The sequence below is a fragment of the Trachypithecus francoisi genome, unplaced genomic scaffold (assembly GCF_009764315.1).
Source record: "Trachypithecus francoisi isolate TF-2019V2 unplaced genomic scaffold, Tfra_2.0 Lachesis_group13, whole genome shotgun sequence".
Taxonomy (NCBI): domain Eukaryota; kingdom Metazoa; phylum Chordata; class Mammalia; order Primates; family Cercopithecidae; genus Trachypithecus; species Trachypithecus francoisi.
Genome location: NW_022681458.1, coordinates 29825680 through 29848875, shown reverse-complemented (window position 1 = coordinate 29848875; position 23196 = coordinate 29825680). Strand labels below are relative to the sequence as shown.

General features: G+C 35.5%; 1 protein-coding gene across 1 annotated transcript in view; it reads right to left on the bottom strand.

Annotated features, from left to right (window-relative positions):
• Positions 1-23196, bottom strand: part of LOC117094573 (receptor tyrosine-protein kinase erbB-4-like) — a 51370-nt gene that overhangs the window by 22679 nt on the left and 5495 nt on the right. Inside the window, exons 3-5 of the mRNA XM_033230405.1 lie at positions 21964-22110; positions 19870-19967; positions 18297-18467 (exon numbers count right to left, since the gene is read on the bottom strand). Coding sequence (XP_033086296.1) covers positions 18297-18467; positions 19870-19967; positions 21964-22110 — 416 coding nt within the window. The remainder of the gene's footprint in view (positions 1-18296; positions 18468-19869; positions 19968-21963; positions 22111-23196) is intronic.

Sequence of the window (23196 nt, the reverse complement as noted above, 5' to 3'; positions counted from 1 at the left end):
TAGTTATCCTTGCAAAAAAAAAAAAAAACAATAAATGAGAAGAGAACATTTTGATCATTCTTAGGACTGATCTTTTCAATTCTTACTGAAAAGCGACCAAAAGCTCAGGTGAAAGTAATTAAAAGTAATATTAGCACCCTGGCAGCAATTCTATGATTTGTATTTGGTTCATTGCCATATGAAGGCATATTGAAGGTAAATTATGCAGGAGGAGACTATATTTCCAAGCGAGTTTGACACAAGCTCAGCCTGTGAATTATTTGCTTTGAAATGCCTTCATATTCTCCTGCTTGGAAATTCTGGTCAAGAGAAGAGCGAAAACAAGTAGCAAGCTCATCCTAAGCCTATAGACAGGTGAGGTGAACATTCATAAAACGTTTATCAGCCTGCAATAAAATTTTAAAATGTGCTGGACCATCCTCCCCTGAAAAGAGGAGGTACAATAAATAAAGAGTTGCTATTATATTAAACTTCCAGAGTCCACCCCATCCATCTTGATGTTCTGAACACCAGAAGTCCCCAAAGCACTTTCACTAACATGCTATTTGAAACTAGTAGTTAATTCCTGACAGCCATTCTCCTATTTATTTTCTAATCTCCTCAACCCAAAGGTGGATTTACCTTGAAGCAATGAAGTTGAAGCTTGAGACTCTTCAGTTATAGGCCTGCTGAAGAACCCAAGTCATAGATTCACATGATTTAGGGATTTTATAAAATTTGCAAAAGTAAAATTTTATTTTTGTGTTCTTTTTCTCAAAGAGTCTCTGCCTCTACTCTCAATTATTAGTGTCTGGCTCCACAAAACCTGGAACTGCCCCTATTCCATCCTCACTGTTTCTGAAAATGTTCCCTATAGTTTATTATTTACCAAAAATCTGGCTTTCATGAGAAGCCACCCTGCACATCCTTTCTTGCTTTCTTGGAATATTGCATCTAATGGAGAATGTCTATTCCATGATTCAACTCAGGCCTCAGAGCAAAGGTTAATTGCTGTAAGTTTCCAGATACTAGGTCTTCAAAATTCATTCAGGCCCCTCTTCTTTTGAAGACTCATGCTAAACAATTATACCACAGGTTCTTTTCTTTGTGACTATAATCTACAGTCTTTGGAGGCATTGTCCAACACTCAGAGTGTTCATGCTCCTTGGTATCACTGAGATTGCTATTATGCCTGGCTCGGTCCCAAAACCTTTCACCATGGACCCCACTAAATAAGTATTATATTTCTGGAGCCTCCTCCTTGCCTATTATCTCCACGGCACTTTAACTACCATATGGCTACATTTTGACATCACTATGAAAAGCTCTCAATGCCAATTCTTTAAAAATCCCTTCCTCTGACCACAATCTCTTACTCTTTCTGTGCATTGATTTCCTTTCTCTGACTCAATCAGTTCTTTTGCCTTTTATTATTATTTTTTTTTCTGCTCCTCAATTAATCCCTTGACACTTCATTTTTCCAGCATTGGCTTTGAAGTAAGCCAGGTATGGTTTTGAATACTTTGGCACTTACCAAAGCTATTTTACAAGCTTCTCAACCTCTCTAAGTCTCAGTTTCCTTAGCCTTAAATGAGGAAAGAATGCTCCTTCCTTGTCCTTAGTATTACATTTTATGGGAATGTTATGTCAAGAACCTAGCATACTCAGTTGATAGCAGATACACAATGTTAGTATTTACATAATTATGTATAATTAGGTACATAGATAAGAGAAAAAGAAATAAGTTACTTATACCCCATTATCCTTTATCCTTATATCACTGATCCTCAGTGTAACCTTTAGTTCCTTCAGCTTCAGCATTATTTTTGCAACTGCCATACCAGAGCTCAACTCTTGATTTATCTTTTTTTTCATCCCTCTCCCTTGCTGCCAGTTCCATCAGTGCTACTGAACAATCATGCATTCAAGCAGAATGGCGTCTCAAAAAAGCCATGTTTTCTATGCCTTTGGTGATCCTGAGATCTACTAGCCCCTCATTTATCTTTGTTTGTATGCCTTACTGTGGCATTTTTCTTAAGCCTTAGCCAGTCTCTAAGCTTCCTAACACAGCCCTGCTCTCCTCCCTCTCTGTCAACAGACTGCTCTCAATATACTAGAGAGAATAGAATCTAAATATCTATAGGTTGGGAGTACCTCAATGTCCCTCAATTTAATCTCTAAATTATAATAAAATAGAAAATTTACTACTTGTTATTACAACTGGACTGAACTGCCTCTTGACAGACAACTAACTTTGTTAAAACATTTTTTTTAACTGTGTTAAAACACTTTTAAAAAAATCTTGGTTAAGTGTTTGTGTAGTTGGTGAGTCAACTGGGAGTTGAGTACCAAGGCTTCAGATGAGAAGGAAAATTATATGACGAAATAGAGAAAGGAAATTTTGGAGCCCCAGATCAGTCTGGGAGGAAACAGCTGAAAAAGGCAGAGAGAGAAGAGGATTAAACAGTAGGTGACTGTACTTTCTATGAAGTGACTCCTTCAATCTAGTCCACCAGTTCTGTTTTCAGACTAAGCTGCCAAGTTCACAAAATCTGGATGTGAGTTATTTTTGTTGTTGGATAAATGAGAGAAGAGACTGATTTGTGGAAATCAAGGAAGGGGTGAGAATCAATAAAATGTGGAAATTAGGAAATTGGAACTTAAAAAAGAGACGACCTAACAATTAATGAGTTGTTAGTTTGAAGTGCTTTACCTATATTGCTGCACTAAATCCTCATATATACCTATGGTAGATATTATTATCATCATTTTAGAGCAGAATAAACTGAGAGGTTAAGTAAGTGGCCAAGTTTACAGAACTACTTAAGTACAGGCAGTCAGACCTCAGATTCCATGGCATACTATGTTGCCAGATCACTAAATTGCGTCAATCAGCACTTGATCCCCAGTGAATTAAAAGAAAATATGAGGAAGCAATTTGATTGTCTTCCATTCGTGAATTTCAGGTTCAATAAAATTTTATCTAATGCTCAAGGGACAGAGAAACTTCCATCTGACATATGGGTTAAAATCTCATTCTTAAATTTTATCATGGCCAATGTACTTAATTCTTTCCTAAGATAAACTTTTCTACAAATGTGTTGGACATACTTTCCCCTAACTCCTCGCAGACCTTTCTCCACCTATCCCCTATTATCTTTCATACTCTGTGATTTCACTGGTTCACTCATGTCTAATGTTTGGATGCCCATTATTCTAGAAAACTTCCTCTGACTCATCTTCCTTTCTGAGTTCACATTCTGTGTCCTTTCTTTCTTTCACGTAGATGAGTTTTTCAAATAAATTCACATTTCCTGCCTTTAACTCCTCAATCAATTTTATTTGGCTCTTCACTAGTTCTACATTCTACCAAAATTTCTTTCAAAAAGAATAGTAAGATGTCATGAATCAAGAATAATAATGGTTTCCAAATTATGACTTAACCTCACTCGAGCTCTAGACACACATTCCTGACTAATGACTCTTATCTACTTATATTTTAAAATATTAATTATATCTCCTTATTCTACTCCCATTTTCATGTATTAATAGTAACATTAATATCTTTCTAGTCACCCTAGACTTCTTTCCTTCCCACTCTGCAACATCCAGCTGATACCCAAATCCTGTTGTTTCTATCCCCAAATCATCACTTCCATCAAACTTTCCACTCATGTCCTCTGACTCAAGAAATAATCAAATCTCTCTGTTTTAATTCACATATTAAAAAGCTATCAGAATTTTCTTATGAGAAGCCAGGTCTGACTTTGCCATGCCCCTGCTTAAAAACCCTTATTTGCTCAAATGATCCCTTACGTATTCTCTTTGTCCCTATTATAACACTTTCTCATTGCATTTTATTGGCTAGTTACTTATTCATAAATTTCTCGTACAAACAAGAAGGCACAATTGGATATGACCCTAGTGAGAAATCATTAGTTCAGATATATAGTAGATACATAAACAAATGTTTGATGAATGGATCAATTATTGAATGAATAACTGCTTTTACTACTTGCCTGAATTAATCATTATTCAATATGGGTAAGTGGAAATTTCTAAGTCTGAATTAATGGATAAGCAACTAATAGTAAAATGATTCAGCCCCTTAAAGATCAAAGTTAACATTTATGAAGAATCTGATGATAAAAAAGTTCAAAAAGTCAATATTCTTTACTGATATACTCATCTTTAAGGTACTGAGTACTGACCTTATAGCAATAATAAAAGAGAAAAAAATGTCAGAGGCAGACTGAGAGGCAATGCATCATTTTGGTAAACAGTGCAGCCTCTAGGGACTCTCTAGCCAGGCTGTCAGGTTTTGTCATTGAATAGCTGTGCCTTGGTTTACCCACAAAAAGATGATAAAAATAGTAGTAGATAAACAAAAAATAGTAAATACTAAAATAGCAGAAAAATGAAATAGAAAAAACTAAACTCAAGGCCAGATGCAGTGCCTCATGCTTATACAGAACTTTGGAAGGCCAAGATGGGTAGACTGCTTGAACCCAGGAATTCGAAACCAGCCTGGGCAACATGGCAAAACCCATGTCTACAAAATATAAAATATTAGCTGGGTTTGATAGTGCAGGCCTGCAGTTCCAGCTACTCAGGAGGCTGAGGTAAGAGGATTGCTTGATCCCAGAATGTGGAGGTTGCAGTGAGCTGAGATCACCCCACTGTACTCTGGCCTGGGTGACAGAGCAAGACTCTGGCTCAAAAAAAAAAAAAGAAAATAAATTTTAACAAACTAAACTCAAAGAGTTTACATGAGATTTAATGAACTAATAGATATTAGACACTATGGTACTTGGCACAAGATAAGTGATAACAGGTATCACCTATTATTATTTACTCTGAGGAATTTAATATTCTTATAATATATGTAATTACTAGACACAAAAGAATGCATTTAGTCATTTCAACCCAAGAATATCCGGTAGCCTGGTCTCTCTAACACATAACTACAATACCTGACTCTAACTAAGAAGAGACTGTAGTAGGCTCCAAATGAATATGAATATGAATTATGTATACCTCAACATCTCCATATGCTAGGAATTATAAACACTATTTTTTTTTTCTTCCAGGGAGGGAAACAATTAAGCATGAATGTTGCTAAACAATTGTCTATGATTATTGTTGGAAAAAGCAAACTAAATTGGTTGTAGATTAAACTTCCAATTTCTTTCCCTTTTTGATTTACCGTACTTCTTTCATCATAATGTAGCATATTTTGCTGCAAGAGATATAGTATTTGGAATTTTTCCCACGGTGGTCTACCCATCTCTCAATTCAGCTTTTGCTCAAGTGTAATGAGAGGCTGATCCACAGCCATTCATTTACAGTGTCTGAGGGAAAACAACAGAGCACAAATTAGCCTCTCTTTAGAACACGCTGTTATGTCAGAATTCTGAACTGAAAAGAGAACTTTTCATTTGGGCAGGTGAGCGAGGAAAGGGACTGAAACACAAGATCCTTGTGATTAGGGTATGTTCAACTGCAGAAAGTGCACAAAGGAAAGCTGATGAGCCAGCCCACCCCCCACTATCCACAACCATCTTCTCCATTCTGTTTCATGGAGTAATCAAAGGATATTCTGAGCCTCTCAAAATGCCATCAATGCTTATTGAGAATACTTTGCAGAACCAATCATCATAGCAGGCTGGTCTGAACAGGGAGCTCTGGCAGACAAAGATGGATTTGTAAAATAAATAAATAAATACATACATACATAAATTAAATAACTTCCAAAAAATTTGAATAGAAAGTTGATGATAATGTGCCAATTCTATTACATAAAGGGTAAAGAAACTCACAATTGTCCTTTCTAGGTCTAGTACAGTAAATAATAGGCTTCTTGATGAGATTTTCCCAGTAATTTACAGCAGAGCTGCGAATCTTGTGGCAGTAATACTGAAAATTAACCATCTAAATGATTTAGATAAAACATTCATTAACATTCTCAATCTAAGGATCCTCTCTAGTTGTCCCTCCCACCTCTTTGTGTCCTTTTCCAGCTCTAGATTTTCCTCTTTAGCACTTTTTAACAAAGAGTGGATGAAGCCTATTTCGACTGTTCAAAAAGGCTTCTCGTGCCAGCTGATAGTTTCTCAAGTGTAAAATAATTTCTTAAAGATCTCTGAAACATTCTTTAGCGCCAGACTCTCCTTAAACAAGCAGTGTTTCTAAGACACGCATTGTCTTAGTGTTGTAGAAACATGTTTGGCAGCAGCCAAGTCTAGCACTGGTAACAAGCTACAAAAAATAAGCACAAGAAGTTCTTGCAGGTGAATCATTATTTAAGAGATAGGTCATTCTCTTTGGAGCCGCAAGACCTGACACTCGTCTGGTATTTGCCAAGCTCTTAACCAAGTTACTAAGTTATTTAATAGGCCAAGAATTTAGTGTTCTGTTTAATTGGGATTCTGGTGTAAAAATAAAATGCCACATATGCCAAAATGCTTTGCAAACTTTTAAGCACTGTTCAGCTATCACTTATTTTTGTGAATGTCACAAGAATAGAAGTGATTCACTGATTAGAATTACACTGCTTGTAGCAAACTGTGAGGATGTAAAGGGGACAGGATATTTTTCAAAATAGCACTTTGTAGGCTAGAGTAAAATGAAAAAGGCTTCATAAAATTTGTCCCCAATATTTAAAAAACAAATTAAATAAAGTAGAAGTCTATACCATCTCTTCCATCTTTTAATGAACTCCATTTGAATAATTATTAGGCTTATATCTTAATTACTAGTTATTGAAGATTATATATTATTATTATTATTATTATTTTGAGAGGGAGTCTCGCTCTGTCTCCCAAGCTGGAGTGCAGTGGCTCAATCTCGGCTCACTGCAAGCTCCGCCTCCTGCGTTCATGCCATTCTCCTGCCTTAGCCTCTCGAGTAGCCGGGACTACAGGCACCCACCACCACGTGCCCCGCTAATTTTTTTTTTTTTTGTATTTTTTTTTTTTAGTAGAGACGGGGTTTCACCGTGTTAGCCAGGATGGTTTTGATCTCCTGACCTCATGATCCGCCCGCCTCGGCCTCCCAAAGTGCTGGGATCCCAAAGGCGTGAGCCATCGTGCCCGGCCATATTCTTCTTTTTTTTTTTTTTTTTAAACCAAATGAAGGGTGAGAGGTAAAAGCATAGAAAATCAGTAAAAAAAAAAAAAAAAAAAAAAAAAAAAAAACACCTTACTTTTTACCATGTAACCTGGAAGTCTCAGCAAAAATACTTCGCCTCTCTGCTTCATTTCTGCCTTTGTAAAATGGCCATAGTAATGCTTTTCATTTACCCTTGTTATGAAGGTTAAGGGTAATAAATGTAAAAAAGTTCTGAGCAGAGCCTAATACATGAATATGTGATCAATAAATGGTAGCTATATTTAGGTTTGTGTTTGAGAATTTTGAAACATCTGTTTAACTTGTAAGCATCATTTTATCTTCAAGTAGGTAATGACTGATTCCCAATACAGACATTGTTCTCCCTGCTTTTTTGTTCTGATTTTGGCTCTGTTAATTCCATTTGTTCCTCCTAATCATTGACTCTTGATTACAGGGAGTCTCACAGAGACATAAATGGAGCAGGGGCTCTGGCTTCTCACTGTGCTCCCAGTAAGAGCCTTTTTAACCGATTGATACTAAATCTCACTAAACTTAAAGTCAAAATCAAGATTTTCATGGTTTTGACCAGGGGTGAGGGGAACCAACAGAGCAATAGAGAACTGAATACTAGACTTAGACTTGAGAAACTGAAGCATGGCTTCTCACATATCCCTTAGAAGCACAAGGACGCTGGGCTACAGGTTTTATATTTCCCAGTATCAGTATACACATATAAGATGGAAGGGTTTACACTAGAAGGTCTTTAAGGTCTCTTGCAACTCTGACGCCCCGCGAGTCCACAGTTACTTATGCATCCACCTCGTACTGTAACAGTGCATCTCAGTGGAGCAAGTCACTTCACTCAGAATTCATCTATATATATACTAGGGCCAAGGGCAAACCACACTGGTTGTATTTCTATTCAGAGAAAATCTAGTGGAAACAAATGTTCAGAGGACATATAGGCTAGGGAAAAAGTAGGAAAAGTAAGTGTCAAAGGAGGGATGTTAAATTATGTTGTCCACATTGTAAGGAGAGCCTGGTGTCTTTGTGTCAATGACAGTGTGGAACTTTATACACAATGAATAATGTATTTGTTTTAAATGTATATATATACACACATTGCCAATCTCTCCTCCTTTCCCAGTTTTGAGGTCAGTTCTAAATATGAGGCTGCTGCCTCAGTTTGGGTAAGGAGTAAAAGCACTGTGATTTACCACACTATGAGAAATAGTTCACCTCTTTCACATGTGAAAACGTGCATTTAGAGGTTTATAATACCAACAGTATTTAGTTTTACACACATGAAAGATTAGACTTTGTTTAAATATTGAAGAGAAAAATAATAAGATTAACATTTATTATAAGAGAAAATGTCAAAAGGGATACAGGCAATTATTTAAAAACAGAAAAAGCAGATTCTCTAAAGAATAAAGCAATGACTATAGAGGAATTCATACTGTACCATAACAAGGAGGCGTTATACAAAGTTCAGATCTACTAGCAGTGATTTGTATGATACTTGAAGATACAATTTGATAAATAACTCTAAAACTTACCTCTTTATTACTAAAGAAATTGAGAAAATAGTTCAATTTTGTTTGTAATTCCTAAAGATAGGGCTAAATGAAGAATTTAGAATTCAGAGCTGGTACTATAGAAGGCTTGACATTACGTTTAATAAGATATTATAACCCAACCCTATGAAAATCCTTAGGAAGTCAGGGATAAATTAAAGAACAATAACAATTTGTAAAAGACAAAAGGGTACTTTGTTTTTTTTAATTTTGTTTTGTTTTGAGACAGAGTCTAGCTCTGTTGCCAGGCTGAAGTGCAGTGGCGTGATCTTGGCTTACTGCAGCCTCTGCCTCCCAGGTTCAAGTGATTCTCTTGCCTCAGCCTCCTGAGTAGCTGGGATTATAGGTAAGTGCCGTCACACCCAGGTAATTTTTGTATTTTTTGTAGAGATGGGGTTTCACCATGTTGGCCAGGATGGTCTTGATTTCCTGACCTCATGATCCACCCACCTCAGCCTCCCAACGTGCTTGGATTACAGATGTGAGCCACCATGCCCAACCTAAGGTACTATGTTAAATACAAGTAAATCTTACAAAGAATAGCATAACTAAACTAATATATCCAATTTTAAGAAAGTCACTGGTAGAAAAGACATTGCACAAAAAGGTTCCTTGATATTTTGTTATATATAAATTAAGTGTTTGAAAGGTTTCTCAAATTAGTGGAAAATCAGAGAGGTCAGAACCATTTTTGATATCCCTATTATTTCTAAGAGCTTGAAAGGACAAATGAATGCAATTTGATATTATATTCTTATATAAAAACAACAGTCAATTCTATAATACATAAGGAGAGGAGCTCTTTCTTAAAAATATACAAATTATCCATCCACACCTCTAAAGTCAAACAGAAAGCACTAACATGATCTATATTTTGAAAGAGATCAATGTTGGGATAATGCTTGCATCTCTGGGCACTTTTGTGTGAGTGAGTTAGAAGAGAGTGGAAAATAAATTGCAGTGACTGGTCAACTGGAATGACCAAGGCATTTCCTTGGCTAAATGTTCAAAAATCCTTCAACTGTTAGTGACAATAGGATTATATATCATTTGAAGAGAGACCTCCTAAAACATGCATCACATCATTCGAGTTTATTCCCTTGATGGAAATAATAGAAAGCTGTACTCTAAATAGATGAAGACCAAAAAATAAAAACTGGTGCCAATAAAAGATAAAGCATGGAAATATTAATTAACATTGTATTTCGTTTGGTACAATATAAACACTATTATTTAGAAATTGAGCCTATTTTCCAAAAAAAAAAAAAAATTGGATATCGATTAGAGTAATATTATTGTAACTTCTGTGAAGTGCTAAGGGCCTGAAATAGATTCATGATAACAGAAACAGAAGATTGGAATTTGAGAGCTGTTTTTTAGGAAGGCCAAGAAAAAAAAAAAGGGTTTTAAACTGAATAATTTAATGAGGAGCAAGAGATTTCAAAATCATGTTTCAAGTCATCATAACATTGACAGAAGAAAAGAAAATTGGAAGAAAGTCCGTCCCACCTCCTCAGAAAAAAGTTCTCAAGCATGTGCAATACAGAAATATTACAAAAAATAGAAATTAAAAAGTAACTTAAAAACACATTTCTTCACCTTTGTTTGTGGTGGGGGTTTAATACAGCTAAAATGACTTTCTATAACCTCCTAAACTGATTTAGCTCCCTTCATCTTTTTCCTATTATTCCCAGCATGTCTCTCTCAAAATATTATCTCCTCAACTAGAATATTAACTCTTTGATGGTAGGACCTCTGTCTTCCAACTCTGTACTCTTATTGCCCAACACAGTACCTGGCCTATATAATAAACATTCAATATATTAATTCATTCACTCTTTCATTATAAGAAATTGAACAATTTCAGGGCGTGGTGACTCACGCCTGTAATCCTAGCACTTTGGGAGGCTGAGAAGGGTGGACCACGAGGTCAGGAGATCCAGACCATCCTGGTCAACATGGTGAAACCTGTCTCTACCAAAAATACAAAAATTAGCTGGGTGTGGTGGCACATGCCTGTAATTCCAGCTACTCAGGAAGCTGAGACAGAATTGCCTCAACCCGGGAGGTGGAGACTGCAACGAGCCAAGATCGCGCCACTGCACTCCAGCCTGGCAACAGAGTGAGACTCTGTCTCAAAAAAAAAAAAAAAAAAAAACAACAAAAAAAAGAAAATGAACAATTTAAAAGATTTCTACTTAGGCCCAGTGCCATGGCTCATGCTTGTAATCCTAGTGCTTTGGGAGGCCAAGGAGGAAGGATTGCTTGAGGCCAGGAGTTTGAGACCATCTTGGGCAACATAATGAGACAATGTCTTTAAAAAAAATTTTTTTTTTTTTAATTAGCTGGGCATGGGGGCACACAACTATAGTCTTAGCTTACTTCTACTTACATTTTGTCTGTTTTTCAACTTATTCATATATCTATTCTGGGAGAAAGAGTGTAAGAAAAGGAGGAAAATGCAAATCTATTTAATAGAGTTACTTCTTAGCAGTAGGAAAGTAGTGAAAAGAAGTTTAGATTGTGATGATAAATCCATTGTGCGTTACTTCACTAATGTGGGGTAGCTACAATTCCTCTGTCTTCCACTGGCTGAGATAATTAAGAGTTAGCTGATATGTTTTGACAGAGGTGGAACATTTAATCTTAAAACTATTTCTTACAAATGACTGGATGGGCTTGCAATTGAAACTATGTCTTCCTCTATAAAAATACATGGAAGCTTTTACATTAAATTAAATTTTCTAATATCATTAAAGTTAAAATATCTTCAGCCACATTAGTTTATTCACTATTTTTATTCATTGCTATTTCATTTAGTATACAATTTGTTTTATCAAACAAATATAACTCTAGGTAACTCAAAAGAAAAGGCCAAACTTAGCATTGTAACAAAAAAAAAAAAGAAAAAAAACACCTATGGAGAATTTTTAAATTATGCTAAACATGTAATCGAAAATATTAGGCAGCATGTGTTTAAATATCTAGAGAAAAGAAGGCAGCAATGGAAACTAAATCCAATAGACTGAATATACAAAGGGACAATGGCCTGACCCTATGTAAAAATAGAAACAAATTGGGAAGCAAACCTCCTTATCTACAATAAACAGCCCAGCAACCCAGCCTTTTGTAAATCAGATTTGCAGGAAGTCAGATTGCTATCTCTACTAACAACCCAGGAAGCTAAACAATTACTTGTATAACAATCATTGATTAATAACTGGCAACTTTCCTAATTTTTGTCCTTGCTTCCAACTTTGGACCAACAGAAAAAAGTCAAACATGCACCTCTAACCAATGACTTCTAGTTATCCTGCCTATAGCTTCCCCAGGCCAACAGTCTCTAATGAGGGCGTAGATGAAGCCTTCCATTTTTTGTTTTTTTTTTTTTTCCCCTCCTATACAGCTTTCCCACTCCTCTACGGGCCTTTAAGTCTCTGCCAAAACGTACGTGATGGAACTTTCTTGCTATAGCAGTCTGAATAAATACTCTCTGCTTTTTTCATTTGGTTAATACTCATTTATTTCCACACTATTGGAGCATCTATTCCAGGTCCATTAATAGGTAACATGCTGCATACACTAAAAAGCTAATCTTCATAATATTCTGTGAGAAAATTTTTAAATCCCCGTTTTACAGGTATAGAGCACTGTTTGCAGAAGTTAAATAGCTTCTCATTTTCTCCTAATAGCTTTTGGTGTATTATTGCTTAAAAAGAAAGATTTGAGGCCAGGCATGGTGGTTCACACTTGTAATCCTCGCACTTTGGGAGGCCAAGGTGGGTGGATTGCTTGAGCTCTGAAGTTCAAGAGCAGCCTTGGCAACATAAGGAAACCCTGTCTCTACCAAAAAAAAAATAAAAATAAAAAATTAGCTGGGAGGGGTGGCATGCACCTGTGGTGCTACTCTGGAGGCAGAGATGGGAGGATCTCCTGAGCTTGGCATGTGAAGGTTGCAGTGAGCCAAGATCACACTACTGCACTCCAGCCTGGGTGACAGAGTGAGACCCTGTCTCAAAAAAAAAAAAAAAAAAATTTAAGGTAATAATAAAAGTATATCTAACAATAATAACAGCAGCTGTAAATTAGGTAAGTGTTTTCTAACATGACTAAAATTTGTATTCATCAACTTTCTGGACAAATTTTGAATTGATTCATTGCTTTAAAGTTGTAATTTATCAAAATATATGTGGAATTTAAAAAAATCAAAAGCACTATAAAAATTACTTCTGTCTTTATTTGATGTTAGAACACATCAGCAGAAATAATTTGCTGGCCAAGAAGTAAGTGCATCAACAAGCTTTTCATAGATAGTGGGTAGAGCACCTTATAAGAAAGTGTGATTATTTATATGATATTGACAAGGAAAAAGGTAAAAATGAAAATGGTAAAAATGAAAAATGAAACTGGTGATTTACCTGGCATTATAAATACTCTGCAATGTTTTAAAGTTAATTGCCTAACACTCATATAAGATAGGCACTACTGCATTTAGAAAATGAGGAAACAAAGTAATAGAGATATTCAGAACATTACCTAAAGTGTCTTAATTAATGCGCAGTGGAGCTTATATTTTCAAAATGCATTTTTTTGTTTGTTTCAAAGTCTATCATATATGCTTAAGGAACATTTGATCAAAATTCACCTTTAAGATGTTCCCTTAGCACGTTATTTAGCTACCGAACTTAAAATGGAAGTAATTTATTTTCTAATTTAGCCATGTAGGAAAGAAAGGAGGAACATGGCATTTGCGCATATTAGAAATTTCTGTAAAAGTTATGTAAAGCCAGACTGAAAACCATTAGGACAATATAGATGACAAATAAAGCTTTCTAAATGCCTGAACATAAAATGATATTTAAGCACAATTTCTTTTCCAAGGACTGAAAAAGTAAAAAGAGATCTATAGGTAATATTGTTTTATAATGTGGAATAAGAAATGATGACTAAAGGTCAAATAAGTCCTCGGGTGATTTATATTTTGTCTCAATAATTCCATCTAGTTAGCGCAAACCTTTATTAAGAATTTCTTGCATTGAGAATTATAAATTAAAATGAACAAAATGTTGAAATGTAAGAATTCTTACAAAAAGAAAAAGATGTATAGAATTACAAGAAAGAGAAACTATTTCTTTTTAATTTCACTGTTGTAACCAGAAGTAATGAATTTGTCACTTAAAATTATAAATACCAGGGTATATAATTTGATCATTTTGCAAAGTGTACAGAGAGCCTCCTTTATACACCTTAACCGCTTTCTTCCGTCTCACAAACAAAAGACTGATTGTTCATTACCTATCCATTGATCTAATTTTTAAAACTTTTAGTTATCTATCCCCATTGGGCATGTGATAAAGTTTTCAGTTTGTACTATATAAAATAATATATATTTAATATATAAATATATTTAATATATATTATATATTATTAGAAATTATAAATTAGAAAATTAGAAAATAAATTACTTCCATTTTAAGTTCGGTGGCTAAATAACGTGCTAAGGGAACATCTTAAAGGTGAATTTTGATCAAATGTTCCTTAAGCATATATGATAGACTTTGAAACAAAAAATATATATACTATATATTTTTATATAATTATATAAAATTATATAAAAATTTATATATTATATAAATATATTTAAATATATATATATATATATATATATATATATATATATTTTTTGAGACGGAGTCTCGCTCTGTCGCCCAGGCTGGAGTGCAGTGGCCGGATCTCAGCTCACTGCAAGCTCCGCCTCCCGGGTTTATGCCATTCTCTCGCCTCAGCCTCCCGAGTAGCTGGGACTACAGGCGCCCGCCACATCGCCCGGCTAATTTTTTGTATTTTTTTTTAGTAGAGACGGGGTTTCACCGTGTTAGCCAGGATGGTCTCGATCTCCTGACCTCGTGATCCACCCGTCTCGGCCTCCCAAAGTGCTGGGATTACAGGCTTGAGCCACCGCGCCCGGCCATAAATAATATATTTTTAATAGAAAAGAAAAATTAATTGAGGTCTCTCTCTTTATCTCTTTCCATATCAGATCTTCTAAATGGAGGTAGATGAGTAAAAGGTGTAGGGCAGATTTGAGATGCATTTTATAAGAAAACCACCTGGGGAATTTCCCAAACAAGACAAGTCCCAGACTCTAATCACATCATGGAAATAACATGCTTCAGTAACTTTGAAGCAAAACTACAGTGTAGTAGGCAGATATCTAGCTTACATTATTCCTCTCTTCCACTGACTAGGTGTGTGACACCAGTCATATCAGCTGACATCTCTGTGGCAAGTTTCTTCATTTGAAAGAAGGGGATGATAATAATAGAACCTCATGAAGTTTGTTTAAGGATTAAGGAGGTTAACATATATGTGTTGAATAGTAAACACCAGGGGATTATTATTTAATTATTACTGTCAATATGAAATAAAGCAAATTATGTTAGATAATGAGCAGCAAGTTGAAAATGTTCTTATGGCTATGGTTAAGAGAAATTGGATGCTGTTTGTTCTACTAGCTATGATACTGTTCTTAGATCAAGAAGGAAATTAAGAGAAAATTATCTTCTAGAAAAAATTAAGCATCTTGTTTATATCTTATCAATGGAAGAAATTGATTACAGACATAAATTTACTAGTTCTTCATGCTCCGTAATGGTCAGTGAATACTGGATTACAGCACTTATTATTCAGTCCCTATATCTGTACGATTCTTTGATTAAGGTGGTCACTTCTTGAAAGCAGAAGTTGTGTCAAAATTCTTTGAGTCTTAAGTGTATACTAATGCTTCACATACAGTGGTACTCAATATATGTTGAATGAATGAGGAATGAATGTATAAAAATAAACAAATGCATGGATTTGACAGCTTTCAAAGAAAGAATGGAATTCAGATAGAGTAGGTTTAACATTTAAAATGAAATGTAAATTCTTTTCAGAAACATCTTTCTAAACTTAATCTCCTTCTTAGAAATGAAAATCTATGGGGGCATGCCCAAGATGGCCGAATAGGAACAGCTCCAGCCTCCAGCTCCTAGCGTGAGTGACACAGAAGACGGGTGATTTCTGCATTTTCAACTGAGATACCGGGTTCATCTCACTGGGTCGTGTCGGACAGTTGGCACTGGTCCGCGGGTGCAGCGCGCCCAGCGAGAGCTGAAGCAGGGCGAGGCATCGCCTTACCTGGGAAGCCCAAGGGGGAAGGGAATTCCTTTCCCTAGCCAAAGGAAACTGAGACACACAACACCTGGAAAATCGGGTAAGTGCCACCCTAATACTGCACTTTACCAAGGGTCTTAGCAAAGGGCACACCAGGGGATTATATCCCACACCTGGCCCAGAGGGTCCCACACCCACGGAGCCACCCTCATTGCTAGCACAGCTGTCTGAGATCTAACTGCAAGGCGGCAGCAAGGCTGGGGGAGGGGCACCCGCCATTGCTGAGGCTTAAGTAGGTAAACAAAGCAGCAGGGAAGTTCGAATTGGGTGGAGCCCACCACAGCTCAAGGAGGCCTGCCTGCCTCTGTAGACTCTTCCTCTGGGGACAGGTCATAACTAAACAAGAAGCAGCAGAAACCTTGGCAGAGGTAAATGCCCCTGTCTGACAGCTTTGAAGAGAGCAGTGAATCTCCCACCATGGAGGCTGAGATCTGAGAACAGACAGACTGCCTGCTCAAGTGGGTCCCTGACCCCTGAGTAGCCTAACTGGGAGACATCCTCCACTAGGTGCAGACTGACACCTCACACCTCACACGGCGGGGTACACCCCTGAGATGAAGCTTCCAGAGCAAGAATCAGACAGCAACAATCGCTGTTCAGCAATATTCTATCTTCTGCAGCCTCCGCTGCTGATACCTAGGCAAACAGGGTCTGGAGTGGACCTCAAGTAAACTCCAACAGACCTACAGCTGAGGGTCCTGACTGTTAGAAGGAAAACTAACGAACAGAAAGTACACCCACACCAAAACCCCATCAGTACGTCACTATCATCAAAGACCAAAGGCAGATAAAACCACAAAGATGGGGAAAAAGCAGTGCAGAAAAGCTGGAATTCAAAACATCAGAGCGCATCTCCCCTTCCAAAGGAACACAGCAACAGAAGCCAAAATTGACAAATGGGATCTAATTAAACTAAAGATCTTCTGCACAGCAAAAGAAACTACCATCAGAGGGAACAGGCAACCTACAGAATGGGAGAAAATTTTTGCAATCTACCAATCTACTCATCTGACAAAGGGCTAATATCCAGAACCTACAAAGAACTAAAAAACAAACAACCCCATCAAAAAGTGGGCAAGGGATATGAACAGACACTTCTCAAAAGAAGACATTCATACAGCCAACAGACACATGAAAAAATGCTCATCATCACTCGCCATCAGAGAAATGCAAATCAAAACCACAATGAGATATCATCTCACACCAGTTAGAATGGCAATCATTTAAAAAATCAGGAAACAACAGGTGCTGAAGAAGATGTGGAGAAATAGGAACACTTTTACACTGTTGGTGGGACTGTCAGCTAGTTCAACCATTGTGGAAAACAGTGTGGCAATTCCTCAAGGAACTAGAACTTGAAATACCATTTGACCCAGCCATCCCATTACTGGGTATATACCCAAAGGATTATAAATCATGCTGCTATAAAGACGCATGCACACGTATGTTTATTGCGGCACTATTCACAATAGCAAAGACTTGGAATCAACCCAAATGTCCATCAGTGACAGACTGGATTAAGAAAACGTGGCACATATACACCATGGAATATTATGCAGCCATAAAAAAGGATGAGTTTGTGTCCTTTGTAGGAACATGGATGCAGCTGGAAACCATCATTCTCAGCAAACTATCACAAGAACAGAAAACCAAACACCGCATGTTCTCACTCATAGGTGGGAACTGAACGATGAGATCACTTGGACACAGGAAGGGGAACATCACACACCGGGTCCTATTGTGGGGGGCGGGGGAGGGATAGCAGTGAGAGATATACCTAATGTAAATGACGAGTTAATGGGTGCAGCACACCAACATGGCTCATATATACATATGCAGCAAAACTGCACGTTGTGCACATGTACCCTAGAACTTAAAGTATAATTAAAAAAAAAAAAATCTACTTCTTAGCAGCCTTTTTGATATGATTAGGTTCAAAGGACTGCACGGTTTTCTGTGTTTCTGCTTGACAGAAAATATTTAATTTTTCTTAAACGAGTGAAAGAGATTTATACTTGTATTACTTCTTGACTAATAAATCATAATATCTTTTTAAGAAAGAAAAGTAGAAAGCCTACTTCATAGAAATTTTCATTTATTTATATACACATATAGTTTTATTAGTTGGAATTGTTTTTTAAAGGTTTGTTTTAAATAAATTAAGATGAGGAAAATGTTTTTCTTCTAAAATCTTGAAGATATTTCAGAGTACATGTTGTATTGTCCATGCTTGTCTTCCAAAATTAACTACATATAGCAAGATTGGCACATCTTTTGTGGGTATGGTATATTTTTAATCTAGGCATCACATTGATTTGAGCTATATACGTATTTTGAAATGTTAGTGCTTATAACCTATTTGCTTGGTTTTATATCTCAGAAATAATATGGTATGTGTATATAATTCCTTCTTACCCTATTTGAGTCAATTCTTGCTCTGGAAGTATAGATGGGAGGTGGGATGTTGAAAGCCTGAGGGACCAAGTACTCCTCAGCATCCATCATATCTTCCAAATCCTCTTCATCCAAGAGATTCTGAAAGAACTTGCTGTCATTTGGACTGGGAAGCTTCATACGATCATCACCCTAAAAGATTGCCCATCAGACACAAATATGATTCTTTCTTTCTTAAATATGTGGTCTCTGCAATAAATTTATGTAATATCATAACAAATGGTTGAAAAATTCATACACACATTAAAAAAAACAAAAACAAAAACAAGTCTTTAGCACAACCACCAGCCATTAAGAAACCTATAACATGCTTAGAAATGATAGGGCCAGGTAAACACACTTTATACAAGGAGAATATGATAAATACCGTTAGAGAATAATAAAGCAAAATCAAAAGATGATATTTGGGAGGTAAAATCAATTTCAGGTCTGAAAATAATTGTTCATTGCCCAGATCGTGTATGGGGTGCAACTTTAAGAATAAACAATAAAATGTGATCGATTTATCAATGTTTATTTGGTTGGTTTGATGCTGTAGGATTATCAGGACCATAGGGTCTATACTTTATTCTATAGCATACTGGCTACATTTTCAAAGTAGTGACATTCAAAACTCATAGTGCAAGTGGCAAATAGACTAAAGGAGTACGAGAAAGACACCAAAACCTTTGTTATGCTCTTCCTCACCTCACCTTAAATATTTTTCCTATATTTTTAAAGTTACATGATTTTTGGAAACAGTTTCAGTTCATGAAAACTAATTTTGGGGAAAAAAATAAATGGAAATAAGTATCTTCTAAAACCTAGCTTTCATCTTTATGTCAGACTATTGATATGTAAATAAAGGCTGCCTTGTTTTACTGAGGAAACATAATTCACTCTAGTCCAACGCCCATTTGTTTATAGTTTAGGTGAAAATAATCATAGAGAAATCTATTATTATTTTTTAATTATCCAGTCTATTTTTCTAGTGTTAAATAAAAAATATTCCTTTGGCTGGTTGGTTGATTCAAATGTGCATCAATTCATTTGAATTGAGTTATTGCTTGGATACTGCCTATCCCTCCAAATAAAACAAAACATCTTTCAAAATATTTTTGGGTAAATTAAATATTAATATACTGAAACTTTTGATTCTCTGTCTTCAAGCATGGGCAAGATTAAAACAATAATCTGTCTTCCTTTTGTTCTGAAAAATGAAAATTGTACTAATGAACATGACCTATACATAATGTTAATAAAATCAAGGTGCTAAAATAAGTGTCTGAGGATCAAGACCTTTTCATGTATATGTATAATCATAATTATCTGTTCAATAGCAGAGCCACTTGAATACTAAGGGAAGGTGCTAAAAGGTGGATCTGACATGAAGTAAAAAAGCTCTTTTCCATAAGTAAGTCATTTCACATGATAATCTGCTTAATTAATCAGCATGTTAGTGGTCATTCCCACAGTTCCAAAGTCCCAATATTACTCATTTTGCAGTGAGTTTGCCATCAGTCTAGTCTTAAACGCATAAGTCAAATGTACTAACCTGAATAACTAGGTATCTTTGAGGGTCTCGAGCCATCCTTGAAAACTCAGCAGCCAGTTCCTTAAATTTAGGTCTACTGTCAGCATCAATCATCCAACCTGGAAATTTACACAGTGAAAATGTCACTATATCTATAATTCAAAGGAGTTGAAATTTAAATTTTGTGAAAATATGAGCAAAAGATTGAAAAATGTTGTTTTAATCATAATGATCTGAAAAAGAAAGAAAGCTAGTAAAAGAAGCAACTCAATTGGTAAGGCTTTATCAGTCTCTTCATTGATATTCGTAACTAAATGTAATGTACTGTCAAACAAAAGATTTTTTTTTTTTTTCTCTGATGGGTATAGATGAGGTAACTGCAGTATAAGCTATTGCTTTGTATTAGGAGTGACATGGGAGAAAAGATTTGGTTACAATGCTTACACTGGCACAAAGGGGAAAAGAGGAATTAAAAGCAACTGTCTTGTGCTACATTTGTCCTGGTGGACAAAAAAAAAAAAAAAACTAATGCAAAGTGATTGGTAATGCCTATTCAGCAATAGACATTAGCTTATCTTAGTACTAGCTTGTCCAGCATAAACATACTATCAGTAGTTTTCAAGGTATGTATTATTATTTAGCTGGGAGTCTAAATAAAGTAGACTTTATCTCTACAGGCTCTGTTTAGCTAATGAGATGACAGAATAAAAGTACCAAGCTTTCCTTGATTTTCTTGCCAAATTATCCTCTTGTTAGGTATTAAAACTCCAAAAGAAAGGTAAAATTCTCTATTAGAGAAAGTGTTTACTTGGTTTTATATAATTTCATCAGAGCTAAATTCTAATGAATTTCAATCATTTCCCATACTAGTTATAGGATTAGATTATATAAGACATGCATGTTTTTAAACTTTCTTCCATAGATATCTACCAAACAATATTTAATAGAATAAGCCTGTAAAGCTTTTTCCTTCCTTTTCTGGGAATTTTTTGGGTGTTATTTTATGTATCATTAATGTCATCTGCTTTTTTTCTCTCCAAACAAAGCTCAAATGCTCTGTATTCTATATGCATTCACTTGAAAAAATGCTTGCTAATGCCAAGATGCTAATGAGAAAATAGGTGTTTCCGAAACTATTGAAGCCAAAAAAGGTTAACCACAGTTGAGGTATCGGTTTCTCTCCAACTAAATATTGAGTAAATAGAACTATGCTTAGTGAAAAGGGCATGCTGACCTGAACTGCAAAGAACATTTTTTATTTCCTCCCTCACTGTCAGAATGTATCACACATGTCATGAATATAAATCTGAGTAGACCTGGGTCCAAAGTCTCTTATTAATAAGATGCTTATTCACCTTCACAAGTTTGTTTCTTTGCTAACACGGTGTAAATCAGAAGGGGAAAACCTTAGATTATACAAGAGAAATTGCTACATGTTAATCTCACTTAAATTAAGCCAGAAACTCTGGAGACTTCCTTAATTCTATTTAAATTAAGGGCCTGTGCTTCAAAAACACATTTATAATACATATGTGTCTGGGGCATAGGAAGAATAAAGAAAAGTAAGAGTTTGATGTAAACAAATGATCAAATTGGAAAAAGTAAACATTTATAATCTTTTTAGCTCACTATAGATTCATTTCTTCCCACTTCCCATCTTATCCTGCTAATTTGCTCTTGACTAAAACCCATAGACCCATTTCTATTAAATTAATTTTTAAAACTATCAGTTTCCAGGTTTTTTTCCTTCATGTTTACATCATTTATGTAGCCTGATATTTTCCCATAAAGGTCACTAATGTTATTACTAACATTCCTGTTAGTAATGTTACTAAGAACATTATTGTGACTAATTACCTCTCTTTATAACAGGCAATTTGACTGTCATGGAGATTATGAGAGTAAAAGAGTCATAATTTTGACTTCATAGCATGGAAGAATATTCCTTTATATTAATAATAGTCACAACAAAGAGGCGTTTACGTGTTCCCTTCATAATTGTTTTTGAACTGTTGTATTTTTCAATACAGAGAAATGTTATACAGATTGAGTAATCTGTGCTATTACTTTGCTAAGAATGATGATGGTGATGATAACATTATTTTGCAATCTTACATTTGACCATGACCATGTAAACGTCAATTGTGCAGATGGGAGGCTGAGGCAAACGTTCTCCTTTCTCTAATAAATCAGGGATTTCTCGCGTTGGAATTCCATCATAGGGTTTTCCTCCAAAGGTCATCAGTTCCCATATAGTAACTCCTATATTGGAGAAAAAATTCTTACTTAAGCATATTAACAACATATTTTGAACAAACCAGCAAGATACCACTGGTAAAAGAATACTCCTTATAGGTCAATCAAAACACCAATCAATGTAAAAAAAAAAAAAAAAAAAAAGCTCCACAAATTCCTGTATCCATTATGAGAACCCCAATGTCAAAATCTTTGCGGGGGAATTCAATTTTCTTATTATTGTCTTGGAATTTCTAATGGATAGAAGAGACAATTTACAGTGGATATCAGCGTATAGAATCTGTTCCCCATTTCTGCCTATAGGTAATACAAATGTTTGCTGATCCAAGTTATATTTCACTATACCATGTTGCAGTCCATAAAACAATTCATTTACTATACATACATATGTATTCAGTAACAATAAATATGATTGCCAGTAAAATAAGATATTGACTAATTTTAAGATTAGCATCTTTGCTATTAAAGGCTTCCAGAATAATTACCTCATGTTACAATAAAGAATTGTGACTCTCTCTACCTTACACAAAGAAAACAGTTGAATAAAACAGATATACTTCTTTAGTAAATATGAGAGCCTGAGTGAGGAATGTTCCATATGTAATATATAGTACATGCGAAGTAGGCATCAACAAAATTGTGAAGGGGGTAAAAAGTAGTTTATTCTTTAGGTTATAAAATGGCTTTCTTGAATCACTGGGACATTGATTTTCTCTGCAAAAGCAAATACACTAAATGTTAGCATGCAAATAGCCAGTTTTGATAATGATGGTTCTGATTTCAGCAATAATATATACACTAAATATCATTTTTGTGATATAATGATCATATAGTTTAAAATAATATTTTCTTAAGGGTAAAGATTTTTAAGTTCAGAAATGGCTAGCTGGGCACAAAAATATTACAAAGTGAATTTTGATTGATGTACATATACAGTCATCTTTCAACATAAAATCCATTAATTAGAGCTATGTTTTCTTTCCTACTGCCATCTGTAATGAATTATTTACTCAGGCTGAAGTCGTTTTTAGTTTATAACAGTTATCATTGACTGATAACAAAAATACAAAGCTTAAAATATAAACCTATGTT